Source organism: Notamacropus eugenii, chromosome 2, assembly GCF_028372415.1.
Source record: "Notamacropus eugenii isolate mMacEug1 chromosome 2, mMacEug1.pri_v2, whole genome shotgun sequence".
Taxonomy (NCBI): Eukaryota; Metazoa; Chordata; class Mammalia; order Diprotodontia; family Macropodidae; genus Notamacropus; species Notamacropus eugenii.
In genome coordinates this window covers 484,067,627-484,093,683 of record NC_092873.1, presented here as the reverse complement: position 1 = coordinate 484,093,683, position 26,057 = coordinate 484,067,627, and the positions used below count along the sequence as shown (strand labels likewise).

The 26,057-nt window shown below is 40.3% G+C and overlaps 2 protein-coding genes across 13 annotated transcripts in view; one reads left to right on the top strand and one right to left on the bottom strand.

Annotated features, from left to right (window-relative positions):
- Positions 1-16,062, top strand: part of HSD17B7 (hydroxysteroid 17-beta dehydrogenase 7) — a 31,269-nt gene extending 15,207 nt beyond the window's left edge. For 3 of the 4 annotated variants that reach the window (XM_072648791.1, XM_072648790.1, XM_072648792.1), the window contains 7 exons: positions 2,401-2,493; positions 3,592-3,706; positions 8,512-8,706; positions 11,098-11,202; positions 12,523-12,579; positions 14,673-14,771; positions 15,597-16,062. In XM_072648791.1, the coding sequence (XP_072504892.1) occupies positions 2,401-2,493; positions 3,592-3,706; positions 8,512-8,706; positions 11,098-11,202; positions 12,523-12,579; positions 14,673-14,771; positions 15,597-15,707 (775 nt within the window). In that variant the 3' untranslated portion in view covers positions 15,708-16,062. The remainder of the gene's footprint in view (positions 1-2,400; positions 2,494-3,591; positions 3,707-8,511; positions 8,707-11,097; positions 11,203-12,522; positions 12,580-14,672; positions 14,772-15,596) is intronic. The other variant, XR_011975700.1, reaches the window with a different exon arrangement.
- Positions 15,800-25,953, bottom strand: CCDC190 (coiled-coil domain containing 190). Of its 9 annotated transcripts, none has more exons than XM_072648788.1 (4): positions 25,521-25,953; positions 23,031-23,233; positions 22,158-22,284; positions 15,800-19,861 (listed from the first exon to the last, which is right to left on the bottom strand). In XM_072648788.1, exons 2-4 carry the CDS (start codon positions 23,215-23,217, stop codon positions 19,288-19,290), a joined length of 888 nt encoding a protein of 295 aa, XP_072504889.1. In that variant the 5' UTR covers positions 23,218-23,233; positions 25,521-25,953; the 3' UTR covers positions 15,800-19,287. The 9 variants fall into 9 exon arrangements, with proteins under 9 accessions (XP_072504889.1, XP_072504887.1, XP_072504888.1 ...); XM_072648786.1 differs by having other exon boundaries at positions 22,158-22,287; positions 25,521-25,667; XM_072648787.1 differs by lacking the exon at positions 25,521-25,953 and adding an exon at positions 25,364-25,513.
- Positions 25,954-26,057: the final 104 nt, after the last annotated feature.

The following is a 26,057-nucleotide window of genomic DNA, read 5'->3' as shown; positions in this document are numbered from 1 at the left end:
AAATTTATAGAAATAACGGCCATTTCCCAATTAATAAATAGTCTAGGAATGTGAACAGGCCTCTCTCAAGGGATGAGATCCAGGTAATCTGTAGCCGTATGAAAAAAATACAAAAAAATCACTAATTCAAAAAATACAAGTTAGAGCAGTTCTAAGATCCCACTTCTCACACCCACCAAATTATCAAAGATGACAAAAAAGAAAAATGATCAATGTCGGGAATGCTGGGAAAACACACACTGATAACACCGTTGGTGTACCTGTGAATGGATCTAGCCATTCTGGAAAGCAATTAGAAATGATATACAAATAGACGCTAAGCAGTGCATACCCTTTGACCCTGCTGTAACACTGTTAGACCTATACCCAAAGAAATCAGAGAAATATAAAAAGCTCTTATACATTAAAAATAAATTATAGTAGTTCTAATTATGTTTCCCCCCAAATTGGAAGTTAAGGGATGCCCATCAATTAAGGGATGACTGGATAATTCATAGTCTTTGAATGTGGTGGAGTACCACATGGTCGTAAAAAATGAGAAAGAGGTGAATTCAAAGAGACCTGGAAGGATTTCTGTGAACTAAGGCAGGGAGAAGCGAGCAGATCCAGAATAATGTACGTGGTAATATCAGTATTATGAAATGAATAGAAGTAGAACAGTTTGTAAACTAACAGTGTGAAACGAGTAACTTTGAAAGCTCTAAGAATTATGGTCGATGCAGTGACCGTTCCAGAAAACCAGTGATTTTATCTACTTCCTGACAGATATATATATATATATATATATATATATATATATATATATATATATATATATATATATATATGTATGTATCATTGCATATATGTATATTTGTAGACAATGAGGGAATTTGATTTGTTCAACTATACATATTTGCTAGAAGGAATTTGTCTTTTTTTCTTTTTTCTTCCCTAATGAGATGGAGGGAATGGTGGTAGGAGGAAAAGAAAATAGATTTCTGTTAATTAAAAAAAAATAAAATAGAGAATTGGAAAATGGGGTCCTACTGATAGGGAATATATTCACTTTCATTTGAGATCACTATCATTAGTTTTGCCTAATTGTGTTACTTTGTTACACAAGTTTTCAAGGAATGGGAGTAATGTAGAAGTGTTTTGTAACATAAAAATAAACCTTGTCAGTAAAACTTTTAAAAGAGAAGAAATAGCCCAGAGAATCAGAGTGGCTTAGTGGTGGGAGGGCTGACGTTGGAAGTGGGAAGATAATGGGTTCAGGTTCTGATTCTGATATATGTTCCCTGTGTGACCATGTGCAAGTTATATACATTCCTCCCTCCTCTGAAACTCTTAAGACAGTCAGTTGAAGTCAGCATGAGACACTGACTAGTATACGTTTAGGGATTTCCACCCTCGAACTTCTCTGCACTGAAAAAATCCTGGTCCAGATCCTCAAAAGGTTACCCATTGATTTAAAGCACGCTAGGGTTGGACCATTGCATGCTGGGAGCTGGGCCTTAGCCAGGTGAGTGGAGCTCTTGTTCTAAAAGGACTCCAAGGAAGGAGAACTTTTTTTTAGGAACTAATTGTTGTAGAATTTAATGTCCATTCTGCTCCCCAGACATTTAAGTTACAGAACCACATAAAATAAAATACTGGAGTTGAAAGGGAGCCTGAGGGATGATCTTCCAGCTTGCTTATGTCATTTTTATTCTACTGAGCAACTTCTTGTTTACCTCAGTGCTGTGTTTTATTACTAATAGGAAGAAGAGGAAGGGATGAACAGTAAAGGGGGTTCTACTTTGCTTATTTTTTTTTAAAGGGTCGTTAGTTAAGCTGAAGTAAGATTATTTGTGTTGTGGAAATGAATCTTTATATTACATTTCCAGAAAAAAAGATAGTGATATTCCTAGATGGGTGCCTAGATTAGGTAATGTATCAGTAACTCATAATGTGGTGAATAGGTTCAGCAGTAATGTCCTTTAGTCATTCTTTTGGGAATTCTTTATAAAATCCCAGTTACATGAATGTGTGCTGAATTGAATAGAATTTGGCATTAAAAAAAGATGTTCCCCTGGTCTCATCATACTGATTTTGATAATTAGACTCATCTAGTTGTCAATTATTGATAGGGAAATCAAGAGTATTTTTACTCCTGAAACACGATCGTTAGTGGCAAATTCTTGTACATGTGAAGACCTGAACCCAAGAGCTAACAGTAATATTTGAACGTTTAATTTGAAGTGACTAGTTTTTAAGAGAAAAGTCTCATAACGTGTTTCTTTGTCAACTGTTGTCATCTTGGTTCAGGAAGAAAGTTTTACCCTTTGTGCATTTCTCTGTAACGACTATACTCTGGTTTTAACGTTTTCTGAATAGGTACTGAAGGAATCTGATTTTATATTTATATTTTACTTCTAGGTTTGAGCATCTCGACTACCTCTATGTGAATGCTGGGATTATGCCAAATCCAAAGTTGAATTTAAAAGCACTTTTTTCTGGCCTCTTCTCAAGGTAACTTGATGATTTTCCAGATAAGTGGACAAAAACAAAAGCATCTGTTAGACACTTTTTATGTGCTAGTCACTGTGCTAAGTGCCCAGGGGTACTTGAATACATAAATACAAAAGACAGTTTCAGACCTTAGGGATCTTCAAATAGGAAGAGGCAGTATATCTAGGAAAGTCATGGCTAGGGAAGGGTGTTTTGGTCTGGGAAGTCACAGAGATGGTAGATAGAACCACAGGACAGTTAATTAACACACTTTCACCAGAAAGTATTAGTGATGCTTTGATTATTATTGCCAGAGAAAGAAGTGAAAAGTAGGAGTCAGGGAGAGGAGGTAGAGGAGATAGGGTTGCCAAGGCAGGAAGATGACTGTAGAGAAGCATTTTCAGTGATCTAAGGCCATTTAAATAATGTGGGCTCTCCCCAGCTAAGATAACGTGGTCCTGGAGCTTAGTGATTTAGCTTCTCTAAAGCTTGGCCTCCAGAGGTCCAGTGCATCAGTAGGGACCAGGTGGCGAGGGGGTGGGGAAATATGACCAGAGGGAAGCAGAGCTACTCAGTGGAGTTAAGCTTCTTGCATTTGTGCCTAGTTTTGTCAGTGATCAATATATCAAGTTGGTTTGGGAATATCAGAGAAAAGTAGTAGGGGTAATTGGATAGAGTGATTCCAATAAGAGGCGATATTACCGCCTTTATGAAAGGTAAATTGAATACTGCCAGTCACATCTTGGATGAAGTGTTCTCAAGGTTTTATCAAATCTTGATGATGCTCTTCAGGTGGGTACCCCAGTGAATAGTTGCTGGAAGGAGGGGCTATGTCTGTCTGAAAGAAAGCATTTCAAAATCACAAACTACGCACAATTACACTCACTTCTCAGACCTTGAGAACACAAAGGAGTGTTGGAGACAGCAGTCCTTCTTTTAAGGCCTTTTTCTTAAGTCATCATTATCCTTCAAGGCCCTTGGTAAATCATGAGATAATTAGGCTATTGTGGTTTGAACTGTGATTTGAATATCTGTGGGCAGATTTGGTGAGTTTGATTTGGTGCTAAGAGATCAGGTTATAGCATTCCAATTTTACTCTGTTCTTTTGTTCTCTTTCAGAAAAGTATTTCATATGTTCTCCACAGCTGAAGGCTTGTTGACCCAGGATGACAGGGTCACTGCAGATGGACTGCAGGAGGTGTTTGAAACCAATGTTTTCGGTCACTTTATTCTGGTAAAGACAGACTCCTGAGCTTTTGCTTAGCTAGAGAGGGGAAATTAAGACCACTTCACAATATGGATCCTGTTTCAGTCCTGTAGGTGAAAATGGACAGAAGCAGATTATTAAGTAGGAACATATTCTAGGGAAGACTTGATTAGAATAGCTTGCCTATGTTCCCCTCTCATGTTTCCTGGGCCTCTGCCTCCATTGTTGTCTTCTTGTATAATAGGAGCTTATAGTCTGAGGTTACTTGTGAGTGTTGGCATGACTTATTTGATTGACCTTCGTTGCCCTTTTCTATTATTGAACCTAGAGTAGTTTGTAATTCATTATACATCATTCTTTTTAGACAAGTCTATTTTTGACTCCACCTTTAGGTGGTTTAGTTACCATAAAAGATATTTGTGTGACATGACTTGGTGGCGTGGACCCCAGAGAGGAATTTAAAAAGTAGTTCTGTGTATTTCGAAGTAGCTAAAGCAGATATGGTTCTGACATCTTCTGTGATTCTGTGACAGGGCTCAGGAGGGATTCCATGCTTACTTGTATCTGATTTGGAATTAGGTGGTTAGAGCAACCTGTTTGCAGAAAGGAAAGGAATGCATTCTGTTACTGTTCTTTTAAATAAAAATTATTTTTAATCTTACTTCTGTTATTGTATTTAAAATAGGTTATTATCCTAAACTCCTTGTGTGCTTCTAAGCATGGTCACAGCCTTGTATCACATAAAATAGGGATTCTTCACTTTTTTTTCCTGTAAAGGGGATCCCCTTGAGGAGTCGGTGAAAGTTATGGGCCTCTTCTTAGAATGCTTTTAAATGTATAAAATAAGACGTTACAAAGGAAACCAGTTATATTGAAATGCAATTATCAAACTGTGTGTATATATGTAGGTTTGTATGTGTGTAGGTATATATGCACACATGCACATACAAGTTTACAGGCTCTAGCTTTAAAAACTTTGGACATAAAAACCAAAACCAGTCAATTCTCAGTGGTCCCCAGCTTTTCATCTGCTTGGTCAGTTCTTTTATTAACAATGTTAAATTCAAATTTCCTTTTGTCCAAAACACTCTTGATTCTCTATCTCCTGGTACTTACAGAGCATGTTCTCAAGCAACAGGATCTTGCTGTCTTTGGAGGTTTCAGGTTGTAAATCTGCCACCACCAGTTATTGGGATAATGGATTCTCTGGTTGAATAGAATTTTGATGTCTCTGCCATTTTTGTTTATCCATGTTATTGCTTCTGTCCTACTAGTACAAATAAATTGGAGAGAACTCTCCTGTGCCCAGATTAATATTCTCTCTCCCCTGCTCCCTTACAAAAATAGGGCAAAATAAAAGCTTAATATATAAAATGCACATGAGCTTTTTCTGGCACCCTCCTTATCCCCCGAACTGAGTTTATCTTATTTTCTTGGGATCAGGCAGGTCCATTTTGGTACCTCATTTGCCCTGGGAGATGATGGTTCAATCAAACAGATACTTATACCAGTACGTGACTTAGAATTTCCTAACCCTCTCCAGGCCAAGGACTTTCTCCCCCTTTCCAGGGCTCTGTCTTTTCGCTGTCCTCTAAACATATCTGACATTAATCCAGTCTCTTTGGAACTTCTGCCGTGGTAATACTTCATTGTCCCACCAGACGCTGCCTGGTACAAGATAGGGTCTAGGATTTCTCTAGTTGTTTCTATTCTAATACTTGATCAGTCTTCTCATTTCCTTCGCCCAACAGCTCCAGACTCTCGTTTCACATATCAGTTTTCATTTGCTTGCTTTGGAAAAGAAATGAGGTCCCCCAGTGGACCACACTGCTCAGAGCCATGCCTAATGGGGTGTGTGCCAATGAGGCCAGTCAGGCTGATGCATGTGAAGAACCTTGAAAGGGAAAAGAGATGTTATAGAAGGAAAGCATGCAGCTTCAAGGAGGTATTATAGGGAGGAGATTGCTAATTGTATGTAAAAATGACTCTTTCTTCCAGCACTAACTGGCAGGTACCATTGCTCTCTCCTCAATCTGCCAGCTTCTTGAGACAGTTAAGAGTGATCTTGTCTGTGTTCCAGCTAGGGATCCCCTTAGTCAAGGGCCAAAGATGATTATCCAACTTGCTGTTTCTTAGGGACAACTGATAGTTAAATGCTATAAACTACAGAATCACAGAAGTATGAAATAATAATTTATAAGAAGTCTACTTGTTTCCTTTTTACTCCTTAGAATCTACATTATTCCTCGTTACTTTTTGCCTTTTTCTTTCCCCCTCTAATTGTTCATTACATACCTGGGAGACAGATGATTTTCTTCCTATTTCTCCTTACTTTGTCATGAATGCTACTTGATTAAAGCATTTAAGCATTCACATTTCCTATTTGTGTGTCCTTTTGGTGGGAGATTCCTCTCCCCTTTTTCCTCAAAGTCTTCTTTTCTTCAAACAAAATAATAACAAGGTCACTCATTCTTACATGTCTTCCTCCTGGCTTCCCTCTCCCCTTTGAGTTAGGTTTTCGGATCTAATTTGTGTTACTGTAAAACACTTCATGGGAAACAAAAGCTGGACTTTGTAGATCTGGGTGTAAAGAATCATAGAACTGTGAATCTTAGAGGCAGAAGCAGTTTTTGAATTTAGAGGTCATTTTATCAGACTTCCCGTGGCTTTTCCTGTACAACATCCCTGACAAATCTTTTTTAGCTGCTGACTACTTCTAATGATAGAGAACTCTGTGTTAGGAGCTAGTCTATTCTACTTATGGATGTCCCTGTTTATAATTCTTCCTTATGCTGAAATGTGCCTCTGTGACTTTTCTTTGGTTCTTGTTTTTCCTTCCTTCCACATCCATGCATAAGTCTAATCTCTCTTTTGTATGTTGGCCCCTCAAATATAGACAGATTGCAATGCAATTGAATACATTTTTGCTAAATGACATCTATTTGTAAGACACTAAGTTCTCTTGAATCTTCTAGGTTAGGTATACCCTGCTCTTCAAACCATCTGAATCTATAATATGGTTCCTTCATTGTGGTGCTGCTCATGTAGACACTCTCCATCTTCTCAGTGGTCTTCTAAAATATAGTGCCCAGATCGAAATATAAGATACCGTGGTTGGTGTGATGAATGCAGGGTATCTTGAAACTATTTCCTCCATTGTTGTGAATACTTATCATTGTAACCCAAGATCACATTAAAGAATAGCATGGTATAGTGGATAGAAGGTTAGCCTCAGAGTCAGGTAGACTCAGGTCAGATCTGATCTGTGGCACATACTGGCTGTGAGACCCTGGGTGAGTCATTTGACCTTTCAGTGTCCTAGACAGCTCTCTAAGACTGTAAGTTGCAGATCAGGTGCTGACCTGTATTGGTGAAGGCAGTTTTTTACCTGGGAACTTACCTACTTTGTTGAAACTGCAGGTTCAGACTTTAAAAAAAAAATCACACTGACATTTTTGGCAGCCACATCATTCTGTTGTCAGAGTCTTTTATAAGAATTGCTGTCTAACTGATTTTTCTCTGTGTTTTTCCATGTGCAGTGACGTCTTCAGTGTAAGACAGTGTTTCTTCTTATTAGATTTGGGCCTATCTTGTTGGATTGAATTTCTTTCACCCAATGCATCAGTTCTCCCACTCCGTTTTGAGCCCTCTACAGACTTAATAATCAAATCCCTTGTATTGTCTTCATCTACAACAGTGATTAAATTGAAGGATCAAGCTAGCTGGTTCAAAGGCAAGATCACTATAGTGGTATTTTGGTTTAGTCATTTAACCCTAGTTATAAATCTAGCTACTGTCATCCAAACTACAAGGGTATGAAAAGCTGATAAATCCAGATTTCAGTTGTGTATAAAGCCCTCTCCTGCCTGCTACCCTAATAACGATTGGAAGGAAATGAATTGTTTGGTGTGATATGTTCCAGATGTTCCGATGCTGATTTCATTGTGATCACTTCTTCTGTTTTTAAGGGCTCACAAACCAACTACTTGAAGATCCCTTTGGGGATTTTGCTAGTAATGATTATCAGGTTGTCTAGTTAATGGGCAGTCTGCCTTTTCCTTTTTGAAAATAGGGATATTATTTGCCTGATTCCAGCCCTCTGGTACCTTTCCTGTCTCCATGATTCTCCAAAGACCATTGACCATAGCTACAGGTTCTTCATTGGGATTACATGAACTCAGACTGGCAAGACATTTCTCACATATATTGGACTTAATTCTTTCTGATTTTTCTTTTCTCCATTCAAGTTTGAAAATAATTCTCCTTAATAGAAGCAATACAGCTTGTTAATATTGTAATGTAATATTGTAATGTTGCTGCCAAACAATGTACCTCTATTTTTCCTTTTTTTTGATTATAATTTGGGAAACCTTTTGTGGTTGTTCTTGGTTGAAACCTGCAAAAACGTTTCCTTTGAGTTTAGTTTTCTTCACGTTCTTTCAGATCTATGTCATCTCATTCTGCTCATCTTTGATTGCACAGTCTTGTTTGTATCTGCTCCATCTTCTTTCTTAGCTCAGCAGAGGATTCCTTGTGCTCTCACATCTCTCTCTAAGTCTTCTCTCCAACACCCTGCTGTCTTCCCTAGTGGAGTTATTTATATTGCGATGTCAGAATTTTGTTTCGGAGAACCTTTTATCCTTCATGTTACAATCACGAACATTAGAAGCCAACCATTCAGACAAGTTGGTAGCTGGAGGACATTCACTGTGGTGCTTACGGACTGGGTTTTGGTTCCTTTATCTCACTTATTTTGTTAGTATAATTTGTTAGTATTAGCTCCTACAGACCCACCCAGTAGCCCTGAAAGAAGGTTTTCATTTTTGCCTCAGATTCGGGAGCTGGAGCCTCTTCTTTGTTGTCCTGACATTCCATCCCAGATCATCTGGACGTCTTCTAGCAACGCCAAAAAATCTAATTTCAGCCTAGAAGATTTCCAGCATGTCAAAGGCCATGAACCCTACAGCTCTTCTAAATATGCCACTGACCTTCTGAGTCTGGCTTTGAACAGAAATTTTAACCAACAGGTGAGGAGGTGCTTAAGAGTTTGGAGTGAGGAGAGCAGTTCAGGCCTGGCTCCCACAGTAAGTCAGTTAGTGTACTGCCTGAGATTCAATCTCCTCATATGTAAAATAGGGATAATGGTACTAGATAATGGTACTTCCCTCACACTTTATTGGGAAGCTGGATGAAAGATGGTAGTGGGTGTTGAACACTTTTGCAAATGTCACAAAATATGTAGGAAGATAGATGACATTGCCTTCCTCACAGGATTGTAAAGAATGTGCTTTGGACACTGTAAAATACTATGTGGATAGGAATGTTTTTATTCCTGACAATGCAGCTGGCCTATATAATGACCAGAACGATTTCAGGGCATTTTTTTACTATTGATCTTACTTGAATATTATAATGAGAAGAAAACAGAAAAACAGAATGTTGGGAATAATAGTATTCCTCCAGTTGCCACCTGTGAGTCTTTGGGACCTTAAATTTCTCCATTAAAATGTATCTTACTAGATTGTATGCAGTAGTAGTTTGGGTCTTTAAGTCAATGGAGGTTGCAAAAGTAGCTCTAAAATCACACTGCTGGGAGAGCCACAGCTCTGAAGATGAGGGGAGGTCGTCCTTGTTAGTGGACTAGACTGTGGAAAAGATGGCAGGAGCTGTGATTTCAGAGCACAAAGAAGTACAAGGAAGGAAACAAGACTTCATTAGTGCTTCCTGTATGCCAGGTACTGTGTTTGCTAAATCTAAACCCCTGAGGGTTGATGAATAGAACAGAATTGCCTCTGGAGTGGGTAGACCTCCTGGGAGTTAAGGACCCAGGCTTTAATCCTTGTGCTCTTAACAGCCAGTGCAAGAACCCTGAACAAGTCCCTTCATTTCTCTATTTTTCCATTTCTGAATTGGAAATAGCACTATCTGACCTGCCTAACTCAACAGGTGAGGATCAAATAAGATAAAAGATGACAAAAGTTTTGAATTTAATTCAGCAGCATTGCTTGATCACCTGCAGCATGCCAGACAAGGGAGGCAGCATAGCACAACAGATGAATTGGCATCAGAATCAGGAAGACCTGGGTTCAGATCTTGCCTCTATGTGATTCTGGGCAAGTTATTTAATCTTTCCCAGGCAGCTCTCTAAAGCTGTCAGATGATCTACATAGCTAAACAGAGCTTTCTCACTGGGAATTCCTGGTACCAATGAAGTCACAGAAGGTGGGGACCAAAAAAAAAGTTTCAGGGGCTGAAGGATGCAAAAAAATAAAATAAATATTTCTGCCTTAAAATAACTTACATTTATACATGTTAAATACAGAATTTCTACAAAATAATTGTAAGGTTTTGGGGAACTCTTAACAGTTAGGAAAATCAGGACATGCAGCTTGTAGGAGGTGGCATCTTAGTCTTAAAGGGCTCCCAGAAGAATTGAGGAGGAAGGAGTGTTTTCCAGGCATGGGAGGGCAGTCTGTAGGAAGACAGAGATGGGAAATTATGCACTGGGAGCAGGAAGTGGGCCTTTGGTTGGAATGCAGAGCACACAAGGTGGATTAATGTATAGTCATTCTGGTATGATAGCCTGGAGTCAGGTGGCACAGGGCTTGCAAGCTCCTCAGATATCTCATGCAGAAATCACCCCTGCTCATCCTTAGTACTCCAGGAAGACTTCAGGAAGAGTAAAGACATCTGGATGTTGGGGTCAAGGTGTAGTATGTTCAGTTGTGGCTAATCAGTCCACTACAGGCTGGGAAGGCAAAGTCTCAGATTGGGCACAAATAGTCCATTTGAACATTTGGAATGGAGATGTTTCTAGATTTACACATCTCACATTTCCTTCGTACTACTGGGAATCTGCTTTGTTCTTGGAACACAGATTTCTTTGATGTAGGCTGCTGGATGGTCCTGTGCTAGCATCTCCATGTCTCTCAATCAGTATTAAAGTTCCTCAGAAAGACCTTGAGGGTGACTTTGCACCACTTCTTTTGACCACCATGTGAGCCAGGGTATATCCAACCAATCTTGGAAGGCTCAAAATTCTTGCCAAGTGATGAACTGGCTGTTGGTCAAGACCAAGGCTACCTAAGGCCAGAGGGACCCTATTGCAGATTGGTCTCAGTCTGAATATTTTTGGCCACAATAAATATTGAAGACAGTGTCTTATGTGAATAGAAAGGATTACAGTCTGCATCAGTGGTTGAAGAGTACAACGCTGATCTGATCAAATTATAGATTCTTGAAGTGTTGAAGGTTTACCCAGGCCACATGTGGCCTTGAGGCCACAGGTTTTCCACCCCGACCATTCACAAAACTTGAGAGATTTAGTAATTGTAGGAATACTTTAAAGGCTGTTCTTTCCTAATCAGTGCCATCTGCCACTCCATTTCCCTCATTCCCCTTTCTTTCTGTGCTGTCAGGGCCTGTACTCCAGTGTGGTGTGCCCAGGGACTGTGCTGACCAATCTGACATACGGAATTCTGCCACCTTTCATCTGGACATTGTTGACTCCAGTTTTATTTTTGGTGAGTTCTGTTTTTTTTTCTTCATTATTTTTCCAAATATATTCAAGTTGAAGTGATAGCAGATAAATTTCAGTACAGGGGAATGATTTGCTCACTAGAGTATTAGTGTATCCTGTGGTTTTAGGAAAATTCAGAACTTTAATAGGTTACCTGTGCACCAGCAAACCAACCCAGTTTCATCTGAATATGTGCTTTTTGGTAAGCTAGTATCCTACCCTAAGAGGACCCATCTTTTTAAAAAGATGGCTACCCCACAATTCCCCTAATTTCCCTGATTTCTAGCAGTTACATAAATCAGCGTGTCAGGGGCCCTTAATTTAGTTGTCTGTATCTACAGACTTATTCATGTCTCTGGAGAAACTTTTTATCCAAGTGATTTTGATGTCCTGAAGCTGTGGGTTAGAATTCAAGGGTAGCCTTGTCTGTGTGTTTCTGAAGCAAGTGAAAGATATTTTCCTTAAGTGTAGACATTTTTTTTTCTGTTTTATGAGAATCTCGAATTAAGAAAGCTTAGTTACAGCCTTGTCTTGCCACTTCTTGGCAGAGTGACCTTAGGCAACTTACCTCTCACTGTGGACTCCATCTCCCAATTTGTAAAATGAGGTTGATTGAGATCATTGGATTATGTGACTCAACCTTAAAGGCTCCTTTTTTCTTTTCTTGCATTTCCATAAATAGAGATTTGTGCCTCTCAACTTGACTCCTTAAGTTAGAATAACTATAGGAGTTGGGACTTTCAGTTCTTTATCAGTTCTCTCGTTGGATAATGAGTGGAATAAGTGCCTGCTTGGGGGGTTCATTTCCAAGCCACCTGTGCCTTTCGTAGATAATTGATCATTTGGGGAGTAGTAAAGTGTGCTAATCCTGTTTCCCTGGGGGTAACTACAGCAGGTGAGCTCAGAGATTATTTAGTAACTGACTGAAGAATGACCCCTGAAGTCTGCTTCTTTGAAAAGACTGGGCAGAGCAGATTGCAGAGTTTCCTGAGTTTTGCCTGGGGGACAGACCTGAGAACTCCAAAGGATGGGATCAGTGGTTGCTTTACCCTCTGGTAGATAGTAAGTGGCCCTTTGACTCTTTAGTGAGGCCATGTCAAGTAGAATGTAACTCCCAAGGTGGTCTTATCTCAGAGGAATGGATAAACACTTGGTTATGAAGAGGTCTGAACTTTATTAAAATCTTATATACTGGAGAGACAAGAAATTCTGGGAGGGATTCTCTTTTTCTGGGAATTAAATGCACTAGACGTTGAACAGCCAATGTCTTTCATGTCCCTGGTAATCTTTACGTGTTCACAAATAAAATTTTTTCTCTCTTCAGCTGCGCTTTTTTGTGAATTCCTTAACAACCACACCTTACAATGGAGCAGAAGCCTTGGTATGTTCTTGGGACCTTGATGGGAAGTGGTCTAGGAGATAAGAATATAAAATTCAGTGGTTACTGATAAAACATCTTACTGAGAGATACAGAACTCTTAGAGTGTCTGGGATCTGGTGAAAGAAAAGTAGCCTTGATACCTTCATCTTGGAAAATGTTTTTGGAATCAGTCTAATTGGTGGTAGGGGACAGGTTAATTGTGGAGGCTTTAACCTCTGATATGGTTTTTGTATCACCCTCTCTGTAAAAAAGGAAGCCAGAGGAGGCTGAGGGGTCTATGCCTGCTCTCTTTAAGAATTGGAAGGGATATCTTTGGGAAGAGGGTGACACCCGTTCTGCTTGGCCTTGAGGCCTTGAGGGCAATGGGCACGGGTAGCAGAGAGGCACCCCAAAGGTTTAATGTGAAGAAGCCCTCCCCTGCAATTAGAGAAGAGCTGAAGTGGCATAGACTGCCTTGTGAAACTCTGTTCCCTTCTCTGTGTAGAGATCTCCAAGCACAGCCAGTATGACGACTTGGTGGAGACAGGGTGAGGGCATCCCTGTCATCTCAGCAGCCAACTGGGTGATGTTGGCAGTCTGTTCCCAGTCTCTGTTTCTGCCCATTTAGGGCCTTCTTCTTTGAGGACTGATCAAGACAAGTGTTTTTGAAGGCCTACAGTGGCTTCCGCCCAGTGCCACGTATAATGGGAATACAAAAGAAAAATATAGGAAAGACAACTCTAAAATACAGGCACAGAAAACAGTATAAAATATTATATAATGAAGTGTTCAGTTATATGGTATAGACCAAGCCTATACAACATATGGCTCATGGGCTGCTTGTGGCCCACAAAAGGATTTCAGAGTGACCCACAAAAATGTAGAGGATGTAAAAGAAAGTAAAAAGTATTGAGTGCTATGTCCGTGCCTTGCTTAACCCCTTTCTACTAGTCACTACTGTGCTTGTCATGTAACTTGACCTCGGCAACCAACCATCCCAACCATTGTCAGTCTGTCTCTAGTTACCTTTACTTGGAAAATGAACCTCTAAAAACCTATCTGCAGCCTGAAGAAGTTTAGCGTATTTTAATTTTGGCCCCTACCTATTATCAAGTTGTGCATGGTCTGGTATAGACAGTAAATGCCATACTTTACAGAAGGAAGCTATTAGAGTAGGCTGGGTTAGTTGAGAGGGGCTTCAGAGTAGGTGGGACTTGGTTTGGACCTTAAAGAGTTCACAGATTTGGAAAGGTTGGAATGTGAAATCAGCTTTTCAGGCACAAAGTGACGTTGTCTATCCTTACCTCTTCTGATTTAACTCTGCTCTAACTTTATGGGAACTAGTTCTGATTTATGGGAAAAATAATTAATAGCTTACATGTATATAGTATGTAGAAATTTGCAGAGTGCTCTTATCTCATTGGAGAGTTCTTCTACCCTGGGAGAAGGCCAAAGTATGTGTTGGTGAAGATATTTACACCTTGCCATATCATGGTTCGAGAACCCCATTAGTGCTTTGGATAATTTGATTGAATGGTTGGATATGGGCCTGGAAATTTGGTTTAGCTCTCTGATTTTTAAGATCCACTAGGAAAATGTGACTAATAATCATTTTTACTAGATGATATGAAAAACACTTGCAGTATATTAAAAAATATACGTATATGTATATATGGTATATGTATGTGTGTATGTGTGTATATGTGTGTATATCTATTTAGAAATAGGTCTTTAAATTCAAGAGTTAATATTTCATTTTAAAAGCTATTTGATCAATGATCTATACCATCTAATGGTATAAATTAAGTGTCTTCGAGGATAGACTTCATTCCTGGTATTTAAGGTAGACCGTGAAGGCCGGCCTTCTCATTTAACTGAAAATAACTTTAGGAGAAGACTGGTCAGTCACTTGGTCACCTTCCGTCCTTCCTGGGGTTGAATTGTTCAGAACACCATGTAGCTGTTGAGCAGTTATGGAATCTTAGAGCTGAAAGATTTTGCCAAGTGGTGATGGATGGGCTTTTAAAACTTGTTCAAAGCTATTTAAAGTACTTGATGTCAAGATTTACCTTAAGACAGGTGTGACTCATACACTTTTTCCTCCTCCTTTCTAGTTATGGCTTTTCCGACAAAAGCCTGAGTCTTTGAATCCTTTGACCAAATATCACAGTGCTACCACGGGCCTGGGAAACAATTATGTAAAGCCTCAGAAGGTAAGCTCCATTAAAGACAGCTTGGTAACAGGCTCATTAGCTGAAAAAAACACTGCTTGGGAAGGCTGTGCTCTGAAGTGATCTTCCTTTCTTTTTAAAAAATCTTTTTTTCTTGTATTATGTACATGACAAATGTCAAACATAAATTTTCCACATATAATGAAGAGTAAGAAGCTTGTTTATGAATACATAAATCTAGTATATGTAGATATTTACACATACATATGTGCATATACATTACATATATGTGGATATATGTGCAAATCTAGCGCTGTTTTACAGCAATTGCCCTGCTTATCTACTCTTCCTGGCCTTTTATTTCTTCTGTGCATTTCTATTGCTTCATTGTTCGTTTCATTCTTGCCTTCCCTTTTTAAAATGACTGCCCCTCCCTACCAGTCTTCCCCTGGTCGCTTTAAGCTTCAGCCTTCTGCAGAGATCATATGTTATAATTCCTCAAGCTGGATGAATACAGACTTAGAAGGAAGAAATTCTTTTTTCCTAATAAGCATCAAAAAAACAAATGTATTTGTATTGGAGTCATATTTGCAGTCCTGAGCTTTTCCCCGAATTTGGCGCTTTTGTCCTCTATCTTGGCAGGATGGAGTTGCGATTCTGTGTTGTCTTCAGATAGTAGTGACTTTTCTGAACAGGACGCCTCTGGTGAAGAAAGCTCTTCCTTGCCCCATATCACGATTGTAACAGCATGCTTTGCAAGCCTCTTTACCTTCTCTTGCTTGCAGTTCTCTTAGATACTTTCCTTTTTATCCCATATTTCCTTCCCCAGTGGGACCCTTGGTATCCCTATTTCTGCTTTTCTTGCAGATGGATCTGGATGAAGAGGCTGCTGAAAAATTTTACCAACACTTGCTGGACCTGGAAAAGCGCTTTGGGACCATCAGAGCCAAGTCACTGGATAGCAGGAGTGACAAGTGAATGTACTTTCGTTCTGAGGGCTTTCACTTTCATTCGTTTTGGTGATATGTATTTGTAGAACAACCAGGAGAGTCTTGGTTCCCTTTCCTTGATGTGTGTGTGTGTGTGTGTGTGTGTGTGTGTGTGTGTGTGTGTACATATGTGTCCATAAGAGAAAAGGGGAACAAACTCATTTCTTAAACGTCCAGTTAGAAACAACAACTTTGTCATTTCTGTCACTACTTCCAATGCTAGCCTGAGAATTGGCTTCTCTAATATTACTGTGCCTTATTTCTCCCTCATAACACTGTATGTGACATCCCATCTCTTAGAAGGGAAAGAGTATTTTGTGATTTAAATAAAAAGGCAGCCATCATTTGTAGTGTTAAATTATTCCGTAACTGAAAATTAGGACTAAAGCAAGTCCCACTGGACAGGTGTTCTACTCTTTTTTATGGGGAGTGGGGAGCTTGTGTCTTCTTATCTTGACTGGACTAGAAGTACCATGGCCACTCATGAACCCAGGCCCAATGCTGATTGGTATGGAAGTTTAACGTGTTCTCTTTATCCATCCTGGCCCAGTTTACCCTTCCTTGGGTACCTCCTGAAGGCTCAGCATAATGGTGTTGGATTTGGCTCTGGCACTCCATTAGCTTTAGTCCTTCTGTGGTCTAGAAACTCTCAGTTCAAGCTGTCCTCCAGTCCCAAACTTCCTAGTATCAGGGGATAGAGTCCTGCACAAGTAGGCATGGCTACATCCTTCTCAGATAAGGAGAATATGTTTCCCTGTAAAACCTAAGATCAAGATAGAGTTCTGGATTCTGCTGGCTGTTTATCTTGTCTTCCTGAGCAAATCACTTCACTTATCATGAGTCTGATTCCCAGCCAGTGGAAGAGGAGTTAACTTCTCCCCCTCTTTGTCATGAGGCTCCAGTGCTTTGATGTGTTCCAAATAAAACTAACTTGTTTGGGTATGAGCTGTTCTAGAGACACTGTAGTTTTTGGGGATGATTGAAATAAAGTTTTCACATGAAGTTAACAGGTCAGAACATTGTGGTCCAAGTTACTGCAAAGCAAAGGCCATTGGTAGATATAAATTGCAGTTCAAGGATAACTTATTTTGGGGATAAAGAATGATAGTCTTTAGCTATCAAAAAATAGAGTAACTTTTACTGAACATCTGTAATCTCTCTTTAAAAAAAAACGTTTATTTTTAGTTACATTTTGAGTTACAAGTTATCTCCCTTCCTTCTTCCCAACCATGCTTTCAAGAAAGGCAACATTTGATATAGTTTTATTTGTGGAACCATACAGTACATCATCTTAATCTCTTAATAATTTGTTTTATTCTGCTTAGTTCTAAGGAGCCTGAAGACATGTATGACCTAATTCTTATACTTTTTCATGATGTTTAAAATGGTTGATTTTTTTTTTTTATATCATCTAGGAGGCAGCATAGCATAGAAAGGAAAAATATTGGATTCAGAGTCAGAAAATCTTGGTTTGAGTTTAGGGACTGATGCGAGCCTCAGACAAGTCTCTCTACTTCTGAGATTCAGTTTCCCATGTATTTTATATCTCATGGACATATAAAAATGTTGTGGTAATTGTTTCACAGGCTTATAAACAACAAGGTTCAATGGATTTGTATTATTGTATTGGCTGAATTAACTTTTCACGCAAGCTGGCTTTCCCCAATCTGTACTTGTGTGTCTGGCTTTTTAGAACCTCAATTTGGTAATTTACATTTTTCCTTATTAAATTTCAAAGGGAGGAGGAAGGGATTTAATGGTGAATTTTTGCCTTCTCCCCCTTAAGTTCCAATGTGCCTAAAACAGTCCACATGTCTCAGAGGGAGACATAGAACAACCCTGAGTTCTAGCACCTTCTTTCTTTTATACACACAATGTACACAACTGCATTTGGAAGTAACCACTGCTGTCCTTTAGCATTAGTAGTGAAGACTTAGAGACACAAGTCTAGAATTTTGGTGGCTCTCCTTTATACTGAAGACTCATCAGCTTTGTAATAACTTTATGAGCACAAGACAAGGGTCTTGAAACATTGTCACTCATCTTGTGGAAATTTACAGCCCCTTGGGTATGGAAAAAAACAAAGTCCCAAGCAGCCCTCCCTCCTTACAAGCATGGAAAAATACAAACCTCAGTGTTATGTATCAGTGTTGACCTAAATACAGTGATGTGTTATGGGGTGACTTTTCTTTTTAATTATGACAATTTGTAGTATGTAGTTTGTGTTAGCTGGGATTGAAAAAAGCATTTAAAAAAGTCATTTTAATAATCTACTTTTTATGAAGCTGTCTACTTTGATTTATTTCTCTGCCTAAAGTGTTGGCTATGTGCCTTATAGGGAGCAGGATAGAAACACTCCAAAAGCTTAGCTGCCAATGAATTAGATGATGCCAAACTCTGTTCCTTTTCTCTTCCTAGGACTGAAAAGATTTTTGTCATTAGATTAAGGAGTGGCAGGAAAACTAAGCCTGGAAATAAAGGCAGCAAACAAAGGTCTTTAGCAGAGGTCATGGAATGAAGAGAGGAAAAAATTATTTGTTTTCAATAGAACAGAGCAGACTGGTGGTACAGTGGGTAGAGTGCCAGGTCCGAAAGACCCAAGTTCAAATCTGACCTCAGACACTAGCTGTGTGATCCTGGGCAAGTCACTTAACCCTGTTTGCCTCAGTTCCCTCATCTGTAAAATGAATTGGAGAAGGAAATGGTAAGCTATTTGAGTGTCTTTGCCAAGAAAACCCCAGGGTTATGGAGAGTCAGATGTAACTAAAACTACTGAACAGCAAATGTAGGGCTTTGGGGAGTACATCGTGCTTTTGGGGGTCTCTTTCTTCAGCTGCAGAAAGGGAACGGACAATATATTTTCAAAGGTCTTTTCTACCTCTAGTGATTTCCTGCTCTATTATCACCATCCGGCCTAGTGGAAAGAATGCTGAATTCAACATTGGTATGGACCTGGCTTCAAATCCTGTTTGTCTTGATACTAGTCATATAACAGTAGAGGAGCCACTTAACTATCCCTGACCCTCAGTTTCCACATTTGTGAAATAAGATGGTTATTTATATCTGCATTATTGTGAGATTCCAACAAGTTTATACATACAAAACACGTTGTAACTATCACAGTGCTGTAGAAATGACAAATTATTGTCATCATGGTATCATGACTGCAAGTTAAGGAGGGCACGTGCCAGTAGATGGCAGCACTGGACGGTCCTCAGGACAGGCATGGTAGACGCCGATCAAAATGTTTCCTTTCCAGCACAGTTTGAAATATAGGTTCTTGTTGTTATCATTATTTAGCATTTATATAGAATTACAGTTTTTCAGAAGGCTTCTTTTTGGTAAGTTTAGCATTTTTCCTACTTCATTCTATAGTGCCACAGAAGAAATGAATATATGAGATTTCTAAATTGTTTTTGGTTCTGGTTTTTCTCCTTCCTGCTGAAGATGTCTTAAGGGTACATCTAGCCAGAGATCCTAACACATGGTATTGGACAGCTGAACCAAAGGGAGACCAGAGAGGCACTTCAAATGCTTAGGCTTTCATCAGACTCACTTCCTTCCCAGAGCTATAAGTATGTTTCATGTCCAAATATTTCCCCAATACTGAGTTCCCTCTCAAATTCAGGTGGTGCTCTGTGCCGGAGGTAGCGGGCATTCTTGACCTTTGCAAAGAGTTCCAGGTAGGTTGGCATTGTGTCCACTGTCCTGAGGTGGCTGTAAAGAGTATAGGTCTTGGGAACAAAGGTAGGCATCTCTCTACCTGGAGGATAGCTCCATTTTCCAGTGTTACTGCCAGGCTTTGGACCAACACCCCTACCAGAGCTGGCCTCCATGATTTCTATCACCTCACTTTCACTTGGGGGAGCACCTGGGGTTTGTTCTGCTTTGCTGAAGGCTTCAGGCTTTTGGGGGTCAGCAGAGATGCTTCGTAGTTGGTAGATGGAATCTCTGCCCTGGGGTGGGTCAGTGACTGTGACTGAGTTTCTCTTTGGGGCTTTATGTCCATCCCCAAGGGAGGCCCTGGGGCTTTGAGAAAATGCCTGTTCTTTGTTCTTTATGCGTTCTGTGGGATAAGAGCTTGATATCTCCATAGGCTTGGAGATTTCATATTCTTTAGTTTGGAGCAGATGAGTTTCTGTTCTGGAAAAGGGAGAAAAGACCTTTAAGCACCCAGGAAGGGGTCACACTTCAATAATTCTAGGACAATTCAGCAAACACTTAAGCACCTATTTAGGCCAAGGTCCCTTGGTAGGCATTGGAGATACAAAAACATGAGAAATAGTACAATGAAAAACATGCCAAATTTAGTTTAAAACCCCAAGTTTCCTTCTTAATACTTGTGTGACTTTTAGCAAATCATGCTATCACTCTGGGCTTTCCGCTGCCTCATCTATAAAATTAGAGGCTGTGACTAGATTACCTCTAAGGCCCCCTCCAACTCACATCAATGTCAAATGAACAAATAACCAGGATGCTTGGAGAGCGTGAGGTGAGTACAAAGGGGAGGTCCAGGCAAAGTGCAATGAACCTTGAAGGGGAGGTCATTTCCATCTGTTTGTTTGCAGCTTTTCCTGAACCATGAAAGCCTTCTCCATGAGATCAGATGAGGCAAGCATGTGGTGGTGGTGGTGGTCTGGGAAGCCATGGCTGCTTCAGAGGAGTTGGTATTAATTGAATGAGGCTCTTTGTTCCCTCAAGAGAGAAGAATAGATCTGAGGAGGTTTTCTAGGAAATAAAGAGGTGATACCACCAAGAGCCTGCCCTTTGCTAGTTCTTTTATCTTTATTCACATCCTCATCCACTCTTCTGATGGACCCTCCCCTCTGTCATCATGGACCCTCCCATCCATCATCTTTCTTCAATTCCTTCCAGACTCTACTCAGATGACATTTCTTCCATGGAGCATTTCCTGGCCTCTTTAGCTGCACATGGTTTCCCCTATTACATTCCTCATAGCCCTAGATGTCTTTTCTGCATTTAGCTTCCCTGCCAAAGGAGAAGGTGGGCTCCCCGACTTTAGGGTCTTTAAGCAGAGACCAGATGACCAGATATGTTCCAGTGGAAGTTACTTTCATGGATGGGTTAAACTAGCCCCTGAGGTATGTGCCAACTCTTATTTGTAATCACAATAATTTGGATGACCTACACACTTGAGAGAGGCTGAAAAAAACTGACGCAGGTTTAAACCAACAACCTTCAGCTTTAGTGGTCTCCATGTCTTTCTAGACTACTAAAGGACAAGGCCATCCCACTGAGCTAATACCTCTAGAGTAAGTTCATATTATCTGCTGCCTTCTCCATGAGCCACTGAAAAGTGCCTAAGATCCTAGAAATACTTTCTGATATGCACTCAAATTGATAGAACCCCACCAGACATGGTGAAGGCTGTCTGCCATATACATACATGCCACTATGGTGAGCTGCTGTGTCCCCAGCAGGCAACGCAGGGTATCCAGAATTTAGGGCTTGGTATACTGATCTCAATTCTCTTCTTAAGATTTTCATAGTATACACACATCTTTCTAGTTTTTTGTCTTAACACTACTATAGGTAAAGCGCAAGAGTCAGACATACCAATGACTAATTTCTTTCAAAGGGTTTCTGAGGTCCTAAAGTGTGGAGATAGTGATTCTCTAGATTTGTTCTTGAAAAATGAGACATAGGATTGGTCATGAGTATTCACGTAGAAGGTCCAGAGATACCTCAACTCTGTCTCACTAGATTCTGAGTCACTCTTCTCCAAGGGCATTGTCCTTGTGACATAGTACTGTCCTGGGTGGGTCCCCAGGTTGGGATTCATTCTGCCACATCCATGCTTTACCCTTCAGTCTTTTGCCGGTTTTGTGGTCACTCCTTAAGCTACTTTGGGTCCTAAGAGCTTTAGTTCTACTGCTGTTCCTTAAGCAAAGGTTGCTAGTTTATACAGTCAATAACTCAACACATATTTATCCAGAACTTAACATGTGCCAGACTTTCTGCCAAGTGATATGAATACAAAGAAAAGCAAAAATGGCCCCTGTTCTCAACGTGTTTATGTTCTATTAGGGGACATAACAGGTAAGTAAATAGGTGCATCCAAGTTACATACAGGGTATATGGGAGGTAACTTTAGGAGAAAGGATCTAGCTAGTAGCTGGTCCGTGTACGGCTTACTCAGGCAGCTTCTTAGCGACTCACATTGTTGTCTCCAAAAGGCGGAGAACGGCAAAACTACTGGATCTGTGGCTGTTTCCAGTGTAGCCTGTGACTCTAGGATGGGCAATTCCTCAGTATATTTTTGAAATTGTTCTTTGGCTTATCACCTTGCAAGTTACTTGAGAGCAAGGTCTCTTGTCACATTTATTTCCCCTTTTACACAGTTACAAGTAAATGATCACTTCAGTTGAATGGCATATCATCAAATCCTAAGACACTGGGTCTCTGGGCATTTCCTTACCTAAAGCCACCAGGTTCAGCAGTTCTGTGCCTCTCACCTCCCTGTTGGGGAAGGATAGGAATTTCTGGCTTCTTCTGAGTCTCAAGTAAAACATTGCCAAAAGATGAGAACTTTTTCTTATATTTGTCTGCTTTGGATAAAATGAGAAAACAGAATAGTCTAAGGAACACAAGGATGTATATCTAAGGTGTATGTATATATCTGTGTAATACACACACTTGTGTATTACATGCACATGTACACACATGTAATATATAAATAATATTAAAAATCTTTTACTCCTAGGAAAAGTCCTTGGGCTATTTCTCAATGTGTAGATGGAACATATGGGTACTAGAGGAGAAAAAAGGCAATTCTCCAAATGTTTGCCTATGTAATTTCTAATATGTAGGCATGGCTTTTGAACTAGGTATTGGAATAGAATGGAAGACAGGTTGAATCCAGGCATTGGCAGGTAGGGAGAGAATGAAACTGAGTCATGAAGGTGAAAAGAAATGGGTCAGTTTGGCAATTGAGAGGGTAAAAGTCAAAGAGTTCACACAGGGAGAGGGAGGATCAGGAAGAACCTTTGCAGTGGCAGTGCCAGTGAGTGGGTTTTCTGGAGGGCAAACTGCATGAAAATGAAAGCTAAGGTCTAAAGGACCTTTCTTCCTCTGCTTTGGAGGACTAGCAAGCACCCACATTCATTTCTAAGAAGTCACAGGCTCCTAAACTGTAAACGCATTGACTGACATTGACTGAGGGCTCCTGAAAGATCAGCTTGTTCAGTTTCTTAAGCTGTGGTGGGTTTGCTTCCTCTGGCCTGGGTAAGTAAGCAGTATGTATGACTGTAAAGCTTTCCTGATTTACTAGTGTGGGCAAGATGGCTCTCACCCTGTCTCAGTTTCTCCAGTTCTTTCTGCAGCTGCCTCTGCTCCCTGGCCACTGTGTTCATGCGATAGAGCCGGCTCTCTTCCAGCCAGAGCAGTCTTAGGCTGAGCCTGGCTTCCGCTCTCTTGGCATCCTTCCTCTCCATTTCCCATCGTCTGGACAGCTCTCTTCCCACCATGTGTCTTCTCATCTTCTGGGTGGTCTTGCTACACAAAAGAAGGTCAGGGGCAAAGAGGTTTTCCCAAGGCTGAATGGCTAATAATAGTTTAGAAAGCATATCACATTTATGTAAAAGCACTTTACTCACAGCAGCCCTGTGAGAGTATATTTCTACCATACAAAAACGAGAGAATGATGGCCCCCTTTGGCCAGGGATTAGCATTTGTGATATAGACTTTTCTGAGGTCTTTTGTCCTGCAAGGGGGAAAAAAAGCACACAATATGTTATTGATGCATGCTTATCTGCTGTTAACATGAAATTAATCTGTCATGTAGAGGAAAAGGTGGCGGCTAGCTGAGTGCTGTAGTGCACAGAGTGCTGGATCTGGGGTCAGGAAGACTCATCTTTCTGAGTTCAAATACATCCTCAAGACTATTACTAGCTGTGTGACCCTGGGCAAGTCACTTAACCCTGCTTGCCTCAGTTTCACCATCTGTAAAATGAGCTGGAGAAGGAAATGGAAACCACTCTAGTATCTCTGCCGAGAAAACCTCAAATGGGGTCACAAAGAGTCAGTCACTACTGAAAATGAATGACAACAAAAGGTTCTTCAAGGTTTTCTTTGGCTCAGTGTCCCCAGTACCTAGATAGTGTCCTGTTCACAGTAGGTGCTTAATAAATCTTTGTTGAATTATCTTTCTCCCTCCCTACCTCTCTCCTTCCTTCCTTCCTTCCTTCCTTCCTTCCTTCCTTCCTTCCTTCCTTCCTTCCTTCCTTCCTTCCTTCCTTCCTCCCTCCCTCCCTCCCTTCCTCCCTTCTATGATGACTTTAAGGCCCTTCACTATCCTGATCACTCTCCTTGGAACATGCCTTGCTTTGTCAATGTCTCTCTTGCAGTGTACCTTCTAGAGTTGTACTCCATTTTGGTTCTGACCAGTGTGGAGTACAGTGGATCTATTTCCTCCTTTGTTCTGAACATCATACTCTTATAAATGCAGCTCATTAAAATGGCATTAGATCTTTTTGGCTGCTGTGTCACATTAACTTATTCTGAGTTTGAAGTCCTAAAATTTTGATGTCTTTTCCACATAAATTGCTGTCTAGTCCCACATCTGCTTTTGAGATATACTTTTGAAATTATTTTTGAATGAAAATATAGGATTTGCATTATTAAATGCATCAATGTATTGATATATTATATGTAATAAATATAAATGCACAATATAATAAATAATATTTAAGTATAGTAAATATAATTATTAAATTATATCTTGCTAGACTAAGTGAATCATTCCAGTCAGACTCTTTTAAATCCTGGTTCTGTCATATAATCTGTTAACTATTCCTTCCAGTTTTGTGTCATATGGAAATTTGATAATCATGTGATCAACTTCTTTATCTACATAGCTGATAAAAAAAAATATGAAGCAGGATAAGGCCAAGGATACAATGTTGGGGCATATTATTAGAGACTTCTATTCATTAATTAATATTCTTTGAACTGTAGTCTTTCATACATAGCATGGTATATTGGAAGGAGCTCTTAATTTGAAGCCAGTCCCTGGATTTCAATGTTGGCTCCGCTAGCTACCTAAATTGTATGCCCTTGGGCAAATCCCTTAAAGCCTACAGGCATCAGATTCCTCACCTCTAAATCACAGGAGTGAATTAAACCATCTTTAAGGATACTTTCAGTGCTAAATCCTAGGAACCTCTGCTACCCACTCACTATTATCCAGTCCACACCTCTCTATTTTTCAAGAAGATATCATCCAAGACTTGATCAAATGCCTAGATGGAACCTTCACACACCATATTTTTCAGCCTTTCCTTGAGCTACCATCCCTATCAGAAAAGGAAATGGAGTTTTGACATGACCTTGGATCTTGGGATCAAAGCCCAACTGCCGGGAGGGACATCAGAGGCCATGTCTTCCAACCCCCTCATTTTCCGGTAATCTCAGATTTGTGACTTGTCCAATGTCACCCACAGGTATTAAATATCAGAGGTGGAATTTGAACCATAGATCTTGGCACCAGAGCTAAAGATCTTTCCACTCTGCAGTTTTTTAGGGGAAAATGTTGCAGCCAGTTTCCCTGGGAACTCAATCAAGGAGTCTCCCAGCTACTTGCTGATTAGAACCCCACTTAAATGCCCATAAGTAAGTAGCACTTACCCTATAAAATAAAGGGGTTCTCACGGTGCTAAAGACACTCCTTGCTGGGTCAGGCTGGATCTGCATAAGGAAACTGGTTTTTCTTCAGTAAACTTTGTCTACCAGTGGTGGTGGAGGGGGTGGGGAGAGTGTGGCATGTTTGCTTTTTAAGACTCACCTCTTTGTCCTTTTAATTCAGAGCCTCTTTTGTTTTCTTCCCTCCTCCAGGAGTCTGGAATGCAGATTTCTCTGGCTGTGGGAATCAGTCATTTGGTGGAGAGGCTCACAATTCTTAGCAGTTCAGTGGGCAAAGCTGCCCAGGTTCCTTGGCCCTTAGCTGGCATAGTTAGACCTGCTCTCTTCCTCCTCCTCCTCCGTGTCCATGGGAGCTGGGGATTAAGCCCAAGTAGTGTTTTTGTTCTCTCTTTTTGTATATGTTGTGTGTATCTCTCTGTCTCCCTGTGTTTCTCCCTCCTCACCCTCTACCCATATGTATCTCTGGACCATTGTTTCATTCCTCTGTGTTTCTTGCCTTTCTTACTCTGTCTGACACTCTCCTCTCTCCATTGCCAACTCTGTCTTTCCACATCCCTCTGTCCATTTTCTCATTTCTCTCTGTGTCCATCTGTCTGTCTCTCTCTGCTCTGTTTTAATCTGTGCATCTGTCTCTGCCTCTTATCCAGGTCACTCATCTTCTGGGTATTACCCTGAGATG

Bases quoted from the DNA above. Each gene is read 5' to 3' on its own strand.
- CCDC190 (XM_072648781.1), bottom strand. From the start codon at position 23,502: ATGTTAACAGCAGATAAGCATGCATCAATAACATATTGTGTGCTTTTT. The intron at 22,288-23,030 runs GTGAGAGCCATC...TTTTATCCAAAG, and splicing joins ACTGGAGAAACTGAGACAGG to CAGACAAATATAAGAAAAAG. The intron at 19,862-22,157 runs GTAAGGAAATGC...TCCCTTTTCCAG, and splicing joins GCTGAACCTGGTGGCTTTAG to AACAGAAACTCATCTGCTCC.